At 45.9% G+C, this 13,541-nt stretch overlaps 1 protein-coding gene across 2 annotated transcripts in view; it reads left to right on the top strand.

Moving 5' to 3' along the window:
* LOC139340365 (inactive dipeptidyl peptidase 10-like) overlaps window positions 1–13,541 on the top strand; it is a 155,751-nt gene that overhangs the window by 65,682 nt on the left and 76,528 nt on the right. Inside the window, exon 1 of one of the 2 annotated variants that reach the window (XM_070976152.1) lies at window positions 6,710–7,137. The exons of the other annotated variant lie outside the window; for it this stretch is intronic. Within the exon in view, the coding sequence (XP_070832253.1) occupies window positions 7,081–7,137 (57 nt within the window). The 5' untranslated portion in view covers window positions 6,710–7,080. Of the gene's footprint in view, window positions 1–6,709; window positions 7,138–13,541 lie in introns of those variants that run through there. 2 annotated transcript variants of the gene reach the window in all.

The following is a 13,541-nucleotide window of genomic DNA, read 5'->3' as shown; positions in this document are numbered from 1 at the left end:
AGTCCACACTCTGCATTTATCCTGTCTAATGATATAATTACAGTTATTACTTTGATGCACGGTCACAGATTAGAACACATATTAGACAATCAAAGACATTAAAGTCATTATTTGCTCTACTGTTTTGGGCTCGTTCCATTTCTTTTGACTCTTAACCATCACTGTAAACCAAACCAAATAAGCCTGAAATGCATTTTGTTTAGTTAAGATTGCAAAGGTTAAATGTGCTGTGAGCAGTGTTTTACTTGAAGTGATTGTGATTGTCAAATATTTTGCAAAATGATCTCACTTAGCTCTGTGTGTATGGTGATGAAAGAGGCCTCTGCTGGTCATGTGGTGTGTCTGATGTGCATGCACCCCGGGCAGATCGTTTGAAAACTCCAAATTGTGGAGCAAATCGACCATTTTGATGTCAGTATTCATGGCACTGGGATCCTGAAATTGGTGCTGATATGCAAATACTGACAGTAAAAAAGAGTTTAAGGATGGAGTTCAGAACAGGGCTTGGTCCCTGTCGGCTTGTGGCAAGAAGACCGAATAATATATACATCAATAGATGTTTGATTAATGCACATGATACAGACAGTCATCTATTTTCTAGGTTCCAAAGCTTTAAGTTGCTCTCAACATTTCAAGACAACTGTTTTTATTGGAAATAGACCGAGCTTGATTTACTTTGTGTTAACTGTTAATGTAAGGGAGCTTTCAAATCCCTGAGCCTTCCCTGCAATCGTTTGGCCTCTAATGAAAGAGGAGAGCGATCAAAGAAATAAATCACCGAGCGTGAGCCGTATGCTTCACAGAGAGAGGGAGAGAGAAAACATTCCTCTCTATCAACTTTGTCCAGATTTATCCGCAGTGACGCTTTCAGTCTGAACTCAAACCCTTCAATCAGCATTACAGGTTCAAGCCTTCAGGAGATGAAAGAAAGGGCCAAATCAGACATAATGACCTTCCAGTTTGTGACTTCTCATCAATCAACGCGACTGAAAACAAAAGGATTGCACGGAGGCCGAAGACGACCCGGCGAGGATGAGCCTGCTGTTTATGAGGCGGACGCGCTCGCAGTGCTTGTAATAATGTGATGTGTGAGTGTGGAGCTGCTGGGTGAAGCCACAGTGGCACACAGCGAGTCTGGTCATGAAACTTTCATCAGCGGTCTGGTGGCATGGACTTCCTGAATGTCTGCACTAAATTGCCCCAGGGTCATAAATACTTTATCAAGAGCGGACACCTCAGCAAAACACCTCCCCAGGGCTCCCTTTCCCTCCCCCAACCTCCCCGCTCCCCCCTCCACCCCCTCACACTCCTTCTCTGGCTCTCCACAGCTGTGCAGGTAGTTTAAAGTAAAGTATTTCACCCTTGCAGCCGCTCGCTCGCGCGCTCTACCTTCACACCTCATCTTAGCAATTATACGAGCTCAGGCTCTCTCATGGAGGTGCAGGCTGAGGTGTTTGTGGCTCTGCACTGTTGGAGCAGCACATTCGCCCTCAATATGTGCCAGTGAGAGTCGTTTCTTAGAAATTTTATTGAAAACAAAGGGAGGGAAATGATCCAGTGCACCAAAGCAAACTCTTAACTTCTATCTCGTAAAGCACTGCCTTTGATCTTGTGCCAGTCGTTCAGTCCAGGCTGCTTAATGTTAACGCCGCTGCCTTCGTTCTCACAGCGCCATGCACGGCCCGTGCTTGAGGCGGGACGCCGTTCATTCACAGAACCTCAGCAGACCTGAAACAAGCCGCAGAACGAGCACATCTCCAAAGGGCTTGATGAGAAGTGGAGAGAAATACCAGTCAGATCCTGCAGCAATCCTGCTGCAATCACTGTAACTGTACCTCTGCTGCATAAGTGGACATGAATTTAGCTGTGAGTGTGCAGTAAGTCCTAAAACGTGAAATCACCAGAAATGCAGTTTGTTCCAGCTCACCTTCACGTCTCATGCTATGAATAGAAAGCTACACTTTTTTCTCGGTTTATTTTATTTAATGTTTTATATTTCCGTGTGCAAGTGTAGATTTCTATTATCACTGCGTCACAAAGCAGTGCTGATGTCAAAGGGAAATTATTTACGCTGACTTATTTCACTTTTATGATATTATTAAAACAAATGGTACATTGCAATGTTAAACTTTTTGAATTTAAAGTATTCATGAATTAATGTTTTCAGATCTTTGTTGCTGCTGTGGATCAGACATGAGGCTCATCCTGGGAACACGCTGTGTCTTCAAAGCTTTAGCTGTTAAACACTTTATAGTTTTATAGGTTGTGTTTAGAAAATGATGATCGAATACTGGGCTGTAAAATGAAGTGTCCTGTTTATGACACATGTAGTTTGGCTCTTTTGTCTGCTGGTGTCCTGTTGGACCCTTTAATTATTCATCATGTGCTGGGTGATTGAAAAAGTTCAGTTCTACATGCCTAAATACTTGTTAATTTGTGCCGTCAGTATAATTACCCAGTCACTGTTCTGTGGTACCTGTAACTGAACAGTACTGCTCAACATCCCATCAGACCACTCAGAGATTTAAATAGATCCCATGAGTTTGCTTCAAACTGGTCCAACAGTCACTTCTTGCTGAAAGCAACGCTCTTAGTCATGAATTAGACCCTCGCCTGCATCCTTCTTATCTGAATCCACCATAAGCAGCAGCCATACGTGTGAAACTGAGCTGCTTTACATGTTTAATTTTCTCTCGTGCCAATAAGTTCATTAATAGTTTATTCAAACACAAAGTTTCAGAGGATTTATATGTTTGCATCTAAGTAGCGTAAGTGTTAGATCTCTGTGATTAGATTGAGGCAGAGATCATGTGGTGTTACACTGAATGTAGCAGGTAAAAATGCAGCATTCAATCTGTGTTCTAATAGCTAATTAATTTTAGTTGTCAGAAATGAGTTACCTTAGAGCGACAGCAGATGATGGGTGGAAGGGTAGCTGTTTTTTACCATTGAAGAATAAGTTGAAATTTCCTGGCAAAAGCTCAGTTTTAGGTTCTTCTTCCTGTTGTTTCCATTCATCTGGGGGCTCAGTACGATGAGAATGAGTCAGCATATTGATCATAATGAAGAGTATAAGATGAGCTTAACACATAAAAAGTCAGTGTGTACAATCCTCTCGGGCTGAACGTTTCAGGTTCAGACACCCAGCAGGGGTTTCAGTGTTCAGTGCAGCCCCTAACAGCCGCACCGCCGTGCAGAAAAGCCACGTTCTGCAGATGCTTCTGAAGGCTGACCAGAGCGGATCCAGCCTTTACCTCTGGATGACACAGTCCACTGAAGGTTATCAGATATATTCATCAACCAAGCAGATCCAGTGTGTGTATCACTCCCTCTTCCTAATAGGCAAACTCCATTAGTCTCCCAGAAAGAGGTGCACACAAGCAGAGGTTAAGAGGAATTTATGCTAATGTGAGCTCTGCTAATGCACTCAACACACCCACAAAGAACGAAGCCCAATTTTATTCTTTATTTTCACCTCAAATTTGTTGTCAGAGGCAGCACTCACGTCGACCTTCAGGGATGACCACAGAATGCTGTTTGTGCCTTTGTTACACGCCGTGTTTATTTTACAGTAATTTCACGTCTTTGACATTCTGAAGGTGGAGCAGGTCAAACACAACATGTCAATATTTGAGCGTCAGTGTTTTGGGTGAGAGAGATGTTTAGTCTGCCCTCACAGCCTATATGAAGGTCTTCTGCTGACATTTCTCCCAATTGCTTGAAATATTTGACAGGGGCTTTACTCCGTGTTGTCACCGTGTGGTGGAAAGTGGAGTGGATCTGCTCTCTGAGGAGCAAATACCCGGTTTCATGTTTTAAACTGATAATTGACATCAAGGCTGAGTTATCAGGAGGGCAACAGCTGCAAGTTTCCAGAGCGAGAGGGACAGAAAGAGTCCAAGATTGGTTCTCTCATTTGTTTTTTGGTGATATGATGATGACGAACCAGCTGCATTTTTCATTTTTCAGCCTAACATTGGTGGATGCTTGTTTTGTCCACCTTCATCAGAAATCAAACACCCCTGGTTTAAAAAAATATGAAAAATTTTGAGTGCTGAATCTGCAGATATGGAGAGCTTGATATGTCATGTCATGGTGGACCACAGCCAGTAAGAAGACTGTGATGTCCCAGTCTGTTGCTTAGTATGACGACTTGACGTTAGCCAATCTGAGCGCAGCACTTTTCCACCCACGTGCATCACAAACATCCCACCGTCCCCTGAACACATCTTTATGCTGCTCGCCCCCCGCTCAGAGACCATGAATGGTCACAGGTTGACTTTCATTCATAAAACGTGATCAGAAACTTTCTTTGTTTGTGCCGTCAGGTGAAACAGTGAAGTGGGGAATACGAGCCAAGCAGCACATTTTTGCTCTGGGCCGTTACAGCAGGTTAATTCAGCCATGACGGACATCGCTGACAATCTTAAATGTACAATAGATTAAAACAGAGCGAGACGTTTGGGTGCACTGAGCCTCCATCCAAGGCTGATTCTGAGGGAGCACAGGAAGAGGAAGAGCATCTGAGAGCAAGCTGTTAGAGAAAAGCAGCTGAGCTAACTCAGTTATTGTGTCTGATCCTCATAATAATGCAGCTGTAATAGCAGCACTGAGTGGTGCCGTCGGCCCATTTGGACCAAACTTACTTCTCAAAGTGGATTGATTACCCTTGTCTACAGAATGGAGCACACGTATCGATTCGAGCCTTTATTTCAATACTAGCAGAGTATTTTTTCACCACGGCTGTATTCCACTCCACTCTGTTTAATGTGATCTCATCTCTGCAGCTCGACAGGTAGCTGACAAATGAAGGAAATTAGAGCGGAGATAATTCCATACGCATCACGAGCGGCCGCTGAATAATTTAGGAAAATTGTGTGAATCCTATTGTTTTACACACTGAACCCTCCACCTGATGCTCATCCCTCCAGCAGAGTTTCACACACTTTACGTCAAAAGAACAGCGAAAAAATGATCAGTTTTATTTCATTTGGTTTGTCTTCATTTTAATTCTCCGCTGAGTGTTTTGAGTTTGTTTTATGAGCTACAGTTTGAAGTGTAATCAGTAAAATGGAGCTGATTTCAAACAGTAATTGGCTACAGGTCTGAGAAGAATGCTTAAACAGCCTCTGGAGGAGCGTCCCTGGAGGGACGTGAGCTTTCAGTCAGAGCAGTGCTTCCACGACTGGAAAGTCGTCTTCATCGTTGTCCCAGCAGAGCGTCGAGCACAAAAACTCTCCCAAATCTATTCCACTTAACTGTAAGCCAGTTTGAAGTGTTCACACTAGGAAAGTGCCAAAATAAAGACACTCAAACTCAGCGTTTGCTTCTGTTTTCACCCTTCTGTTTCACCACTTTTTAAGGTGAAATGGTGAATTTGTTCGGAAACAGTGGCTTCTTCCAATGTGCAGCAGTCACTGTTTGTTCATCCACGTAATGTTCCTCTGTGTTCACCAGCGAGTCGCTAACAGCTGGGCAGGTAGTGTAGGGGGGTTAGAGCTTTTTCACTGATGAAGAGGATGTAGGTTCACTTTGTGAGCTGGACAGAGAAACAATGAGCTGGAACTCACCATGAAGCTCCATAAGGCTGCGAGGAGCCGCAGGTTCAGGTGATAACTGACATCCATACAGTGAAGTATCAGCAACAGCTTTAAAGTAATACAAGCCAAAGTGCTTATTATGCACTTATTCTATTATTGGATCATTATTATTGATGCATGAAAAAGAACTTTAACGTTGGAGATGAAGCTAACTTTAACAGCTTCATATGCTTTTAATCCTTAGCAGCGCCTTTACAAACTAACCACATGATCTGTATGTCAAGCAGAGCAAATTGTACTTACGTGATGTCGGCTGACTTACTGATCCTCGTGTTAGCGCATGTGTGAGTTTTTACGCCTCACGATCCCCAATAAGCTCAGAGATTCACCGCACAAGTCAAACTCAGATATAAAATATCGATCCTAGTCTGGCAGAGACATTAAAGATACGAGACTTAATATCGCAGCCTCCCATCCTGTGTGTGTGTGTGTGTGTGTGTGTGTGTGTGTGTGTGTGTGTGTGTGTGTGTGTGTGTGTGTGTGATACGATGCGGCTTCAGCATGTGGGCTTCCAGCATCATAAAGTTGACCACAGAAAGCATTGCTCTGTTATAAACCCGGCGGTAGGTTTGATATAGCCTCGGGTTCACAGGTGTCATTTGGCTGCTAAGTACTCAAAGAGCGATGCAATCACATCTCTGCCCTGCACAGCGAGCTGCGGCGAGCCGCGCTCAAGCTCTCCTTATTGACCGTTTAAGCTCCTCGCCTTAGGCCAGGGAAAAGCTCCTTTATGGCAAAACAACAACGTTTTTCAGGCAGAAAACGGCCGGTGCTCAGCTCATGAGGACGCAGGCAGGCAGAGGTGGTGCGGCGTGTGCACCTACGCCACAAACGAAGATGAACGTGCGGCGGGCTTTCAGCACCGTGGACAGCTCCCGCACTGCTCCAGGATCAGTGGCTGGGCGTGATGCGGGGTTTCAGCCGTTTCAAGGGAACTCTCACAGTGTGCAAAGACATCATCCACATGCAAAAGAGTTCGTGCTGCACTCTCATCATGAGGCGCAACCCCCCACCCTCCCGGGAAACCATCACAAGACCACTTGAAGACCCCTCCTCCTCCTCCTCCTCCTCCTCTCTGTGCTATATCCCCCCCCCCCATCCTCCAAAATACCAGCGTCACTGGGAGTCGACGGGGGAGAGTTATCGAGCCCCTTCCTCACCCAGACGTTCAAGAGAAGTGGCAGAGCCGTAAAATGCGCGAACACTTCGGCTTTCTCGGTTCGGTAACGAGCGTGTCCGAAACTCTCCTCCCTTCCCCGGGGCTGGTGTGAACGCACAGGCTGCGTTGGCTCCTCGTCAGACGCTCGACCAAGACCTCGCAGATTCAATCGTGACGGATCGTCCCTCCGCTCCGCTCCTCGTTAACATTCCGCAGTTGACAAGACGGCGCTTCAGCTTCTGACTTTTCTCCACGGAAAACGGGAATCTGGCCGTCTTTCATCCAGGATTCAACCAAGTTTGATCATACGAGGAGTTTACAATGACAGCCACCAAGGAGCAGCCGAATCAGAGACCCAATCAGGCGCAGCAGGATGAGGTGGGCAATTGGCTTTTCTTTTGACTTGATTCGCAGGTTCCCTCCACTTTGTCCCTGCACGTTAGGCTAAACTGTAGCGGGAGACCTGCTCTGCAAGGTCACTTCATTTCTCAGCGTGTCGCTTTATGTGATCGGCTCAAACGGCAGCTGACAGCCAGTTCTGGCCACATACGTAAAGTGAAATGTGTAGAAGCCCGTTAGTTGCCTGTGGCTACTTGCCCTCATCAGCATCAGTTTTGTGCGCAGATGATGAGGCTGTGACTAAAGCAGAGGCTGACTCCAGCCGGGCCGCACGCGCCAGCGCTCAAACAATCAAGCCGTCGTCAGCTGTGCGCGCGGCTCATTGTCAGCTGTCTGGACTGGGTCACACGGATGTTGAAGCCGCGGGCACATGCACTGCCAGTGAAGGGGAGAGAGGAAGACTGCGCAGGGCGCATTGTAATTCCGCCGCTGCCTCCTGCCAGCTGCCCCTCGACACCTTGAAAGAGAACAGTGGTGGAAAATCACTTTGTGAGAGGAGGAAGAAACGGCGCTATGTGCGCATTTCCCTCCCAGACACACTGACTTCACAACAGGGCGCTGTGTCTCATCTCGGCATCTTGAAACGCTCCCGTCAGACCGCAGGGGTTAAATGATCCCGTTTGAGGCACCTTTCCACAGGTGGCGTTGCGCACTGCAACGCTTTTTAAGGCTTTCAGAGGAATGAGATCACGGGCTTTGCCCGGACTGGCGTGTGCAACTTGACAACCACGCACTTGTGTTTGCGCCAAACCGCCGAGCCTCTGTCACCATTAATTATTGATCTCCCTCCTCTAAATGTGTTCCTTCAGGCACATGTAACCTCCGCTCAGGAAATGTGCTTTTTATTACGTATTAGACCAATAACTAATCCTGTGAATGATGCAAAATCCATCCGTTTCACTGTGGGCCTTCCTCTGAGAGACTGCCAAATATATTCTGGGTGCTCTTAATTGAATTCAGCCCTGTAGCCCTATTATTCTAAGAAATCAAAAAGCTCGGCCTCGTAATTGAGTTTCTGTGCCTGAAATATAAGAAGGCCTCATGAGATGTGGTTGAAATATGATAGCTCGCAGCCTCCAGTGCTCTCTCCTTTATATTTAAAGCTGGTGGATGCTGCTCAGTGGCCCTCAGGCTGTTTAACAGTCATGTTATTGATTTTATGTGTGAATGGTGTTCACTGTAATTAGTGATGATTCTGTGCTGTGTGATCACGTGTGTGAGGAGCTGCTGCTGGAGCCTGCCGTCGCAGACATCATGAATGATTTCATGCTTTTGTGAGTTGCTCGATGCTCTTTTTGGGGTCTAAAGGTGTCCAGTAATCAGCAAACAGCTGCAGGATATCAGTAAACCACTGATTTTTTAAATGGTACATTCCTATTTAAAGAAAATCCAAGAATTTAAAGATCACAGAATCCGATGTTTTAAGTGTTTGTGACTAAAAATGCCAACTGTACGCAGTCTGAAAGCCTCAGTAAATTTTTGATCACTGTATGCTCAGCAGCCAGTTGAAGATATTGCGTAAGATTTGTGCAGCAGGCTGGCGTCACGTTTGCAAGCGTTGGGGGTGAGAGTAGTGCCTTAGCAGAGCCAAAGCTATTACTGTCCCAGGCTCCGTCAACCCACAGCCTGTATACATAGCTCTTTGGCAGGCTCTTAACAGGGTTACTCTTCATCAAAGATGCATGACGATGCTGAGGGAGTTACAAAAGGGGTAAACACGAAGGATCTTTAAATAATAGGTGAAGGTGAAAACCAAGGCCTGAGCTGGTTTAGTATCTGCAGGGTGGAGGAGCAGCATTTCTCTTCTTCTTCTGTTTAAGCTTTCGCTACAGTTAAGACCATTGTTGCTGCATTGAAAGCTCTTTTTTGTTTGTGGTTTAGTGGCAAGAAAATGCGAATGTCTTGCCAAATAAACAACATTGTTGGGAACTGTAAGGCACAAATCCATAACTCTGCAGCTTGAAGATTTCTAGTATTTTTGTCTGGTTGGAGAACTTTGACGGGCCAACTCGTTCTTTGTTCCGCACCAGCGCCGGTTTTTACAAAGCTACCAGGAAAACACATCAAAGGAAAGGTTCAGGTTTAGCAGCAGAGGGTGCAGCAGCAGAGGGCTTGTTTGGTCGAATATGTTGGTCTAGTCTGCCCGCCTCATTGATCTGTAATCTGACTGAGTTTTGTGAAAGTTAGAGTCTTTGTCCCCGACCATGACTCTGAATCATCAGCAGTCTAACTGTGTTGATGCGTCCATGCTGCTGTCCGCAGTGCTGAAGCAACAGTAACTCGTCTCAGTTCCACCCTTTTATCAGTTTCATCTTGACTCTGAAATATTTTCCAAACTATATGCTATAAAAACTCAATTCTATACTATACTGAAGCCTGTGTACTCAGTAGAGCAATGTCACCTTCATGATCAAAGTGACAAGCAGCAGCGTGCAGTCACAGCAGAGTCAGAGGATCATCATCACTGCTGCCTGTACTATTCCTATAATATATCTATGATGGTTCAGCAGCGTCCGGGCTGCTGGAAATACACCTGCAGATGAAGCCCCCTCTGGAGCAAAATATTTTAGGTGGAGACACGACTGCAGAAACAGAGTTTACTGTGGATGCTTGGTGCAGCCTGGGAGTGGAGCAGCTGATGTGACCGAGGAAATGAACCTGCACTGACTGCACCGCACTCAGCTGCTGCAGGAAGGTGATGGGAGATTAAGTTTATCCTGTCAAGTAACATATGTGAGATTTAGTTTGAAACATACATGACAAAATGCCACGTGTCGTTAGCAACTGCTAACGTTAAAAAAATGTATAAAGCCTTATGTGGCTTCAGTGGGAGCTGCATGAAGTGTGATGAACTGAAGCTACATTAGCCTTGACTGTCTAAACGGTGGGTGGTCGAGGTGCATTGTGGGAAATGTAGATGCCAGGTAGATTAATGTGTGGAATGGCAGAGTACTCTTTTAATAGGGGTTAAGGGTCAGCAGCTACAGTAATAACCAATAACACAGACAGATATTCGGTGAACTCTGAACAGAACACAGACAAATGATGTTGCCTGTATTCTTTTAACAACATGCAGACGTGTGGGCTGGAGTTATAACTACACACAGCAGTTCTTTTTACTCACAAGGCTTTTGTGTTGTTTGCTCATGAGCAGACACCACTGGCTCATGAGCAAGCTTCACTCAAACGCTGGGACTGACGCTAAATGCAGCTCATTAGGATAAATGTCCTCAGTGGTGGTGCAGTGGTCGGCGCTGTGGCTTCACAGGAGGTCCTGGGTTTGGGTGGAGCCTTTCTGTCTCCACTCACCGTGGGTTGTCTGGTGTTTGGGTTTCCTCCCACAGTCCAAAGACATGGTACGCTTGGTTGATTGGAAACTCCAAACTGCTGGTCTGAATGTTTTTCTCTGCAGTGTGTGTGATAGACTGGTGACCTGGATAAAGGGATTATGGGAAATGGATGGATGCCTTTTTTAATAGCAAACCTTCATACAGTCATAATAAAACAGGTGGATACATATGGCTGATATGACACCACAGGCCAGACTGACGAGTTCGTCCTGGATGTGAAGAAATATACTTAAAGAGAATACGTGCATAACTTCAGGCAGCCGGCCATGACTGGGAGCACTGGGGCGCTCTTGGCAGTGAAACTATACAGTGTGGCCAATCCCTCTTTAGTGTCGCTGAGAGAAAAAGCTGAGAACAAACTGACTCGTTTGACATTGGCTGGTCTCAAGCTGTGTCACTGCCTCCTGTAACCACAGACATAATAAAAGCTGACAGAGAGGTTGACCCCTGGCCGTGACCCCGCGGCCAGCCCTGGCTCAGTGGGGTGTGTAGACCGCCGTCCGGCCTGTCCTCCTTTGCTTTGTTAATGGAGCTGTTGTTGTCTGTGCTTGGGACAAAAGGCAAGCGTTAGGAAAAATGGATGCCTAGCTTATTGTGAGTAAGAGGAGCGTTTTCACACACCGAGCTCCTCTGGCCCAGGAAACTGTAATTCACACTAATGGAGAAAATGTCCGGGACACTGCTGCTGCTTCACGGCGGCCTCAGAGAGGGAGGGAGTGAGGAAGGGATGAGCCAGGAAAGGAAAAGAAAGAGGAGAGAGGGAGAAATGAGGGGACTGATGAGGAGACAGAAATGCAGAGGATAGATGTGAAGAGAGGAAGAGGAGGAAGGAAGGCAGAAAAGTCTCACGACATGAATGACGGATTGATCTGAAGAGGATCACGAAGCAGCGGATGACAGGGAGGACTAATGAAGTGAGAAGAAGAGGTGTTAAGGCGCAGATGGTTTGGAGAGCACCAGTTTAGAAGCACACAGGTTTTTGTTGCTTCATCATTGTACCAAAAACGACCCATGTGAGCATTTTCTGATCTGCTGACACGATCCTGAAACGTGGAATAAGTGACCACGCAGGGACCAGTCACAGCACATTGTCACATATTAAGTTAATATGACTCGTTAGCAAACAGCAGCTTATTTACACATCCAGCAGTTACACCTGGTGAAACACTCGTTCATGCAGAGTGTAAACACATCGTGATCGGATCTGCCTGGAGGTCGTCTGGCTCGCTGTGTTTGGATCTTAGGTGGGCGTGAAGGTAATCTTAGACCTGTGTTTCTGCCCACCTGATGAATGAACGTCTGATATTCCTCCTCTTTTAGCTCTGGTTTTGGTCTCCACCAGCTCCTGAGGGAACTGGCTGTTTTAGCTGCTAAAAGCTCCACTGGCCTCTCACATCGTCGAGTAAATTTGAGGTTGTGACTGCACATTTTTGTTGTCTTAGAGCCTTTTTACATCATGTGTGAATCATTTCTGAATTACCCTGCTGTTCAAAGGTGCTCTGCACTTAAACTAGCTTGCCATGGCAACTAAAACTGTGGATAGGGGTAAGGTTTTCAATTTGGATCAAACAAACAAACAAACAAACAAACAAACAAACAAACAAACAAACAAACAAACAAGGCTTTTCCATCGCAGGACTGATGTGAATGATTTGCATCCGGTGCCAGTGCAGCAGTCCGTCTGTTATGTAGACCAGGCAGCACGTCAGGATACAGATAAATGGTCGTCTTATTTACATCAGCGTAATGAAAACAGCAATTTCTGCACTGTAAACTGCTGAGATTCAAGCCATAAGCTCCATGATAGGATCCGTCTGTGGATGAGCCGCCTCCTAATTAAGGAGGTGTGAAACAACAAAGGCGAGTGTCCCACGCTGAAAGCTAATGAATGTATAAAACTGAACGCTGCAGACCGGCCACGGATGAAGCATCTCCTCACAGACCGACAGTTTAGGCGGAATCACAACCTTTACCTGCAAATATCCTCCTGCTTCACTCAGTCGTTTCCTGTGTTTGTGTCACATGGGTTTGCGCCGCCCTTTAGGGAGACTCGCAGCAGGTCCTGAGTCTGTTCCCTCCAATGGGAGAAGTGGACCTGAGCTCAGATTATGAGGGACTCCTTCACCCCAAAGTAAATGTTGGACCCGTTTCTCACAAGCCGCATATCTTCCAAACATTCTGCCATTTTTCAAATGAACAAATCAGGAGAAAATGAACTTTGTTTGAGACCTCATGAGATCTTTCTATTAGCTCGCAGATGAAAACGAGCTTCAAAACAAGGCACAAACATGACATTTGTACTGTATCCGGTGTTGTTTTGGACAAGCAGTAGTTGTTAATAATGCAAAATGGGGACGGAGGGACGAGATGGTCTGTCAGAAAAATGTTTTTTCTCTACCGTGGGATGAGATCTGTGAATGTTAAGTGCTGACAAATAACTCAGCGCCGGTTTGCATTCATGAAAAGACAGAAAGAAAAAAGGCTTTTGGAAATACTATAGCAGCTGATCTGAATTCAGGATGCGTCTATGAATGTGGTATAAGGTCATCCTAATAAATGTTCAGCCCACATCTGCGCTCGCCTCTCTGAATACTGAGGGAGTTCACAGAGAAGTGCCGTCTGAAAATATCACAAATCTGCTTCCTCACGATTCGCAGACGCAGAAGATTTTATTTGCTTACTGAACTCAGAGGTTTTATTTTCACATTTTTCCATCGACCGTCTGGATGTAGATGTGGATTCATTTCAGTGTTTGTTTGTTTTTCGTGTATCTCCTCCTGCCTTCTCATGCACTGCTCAAAGACACCTGGCAGGCAGCAGCTGTTGAAGCAGGAGAGAATTCAACGCTCCTGCATCGACTTTCCTGTCTGACACGTCCCGGCCGGGCTGGGCGGTGATTCACGCTCGCGACCTTCGTGTCATAAGCTTTCCTCGGTATCCCGCGGCGACAGGCGCTCCGAATTACCCGACACTGACACATGTTCTATCCTCGAAAGGATTAAAAGGCAATTACAAAGTTTGAGTCATCAGTTG

Source organism: Chaetodon trifascialis, chromosome 12, assembly GCF_039877785.1.
Source record: "Chaetodon trifascialis isolate fChaTrf1 chromosome 12, fChaTrf1.hap1, whole genome shotgun sequence".
NCBI lineage: Eukaryota > Metazoa > Chordata > Actinopteri > Chaetodontiformes > Chaetodontidae > Chaetodon > Chaetodon trifascialis.
Note: the sequence above shows the minus strand (reverse complement) of the source record. Positions and strands in the feature narration are given on the sequence as shown.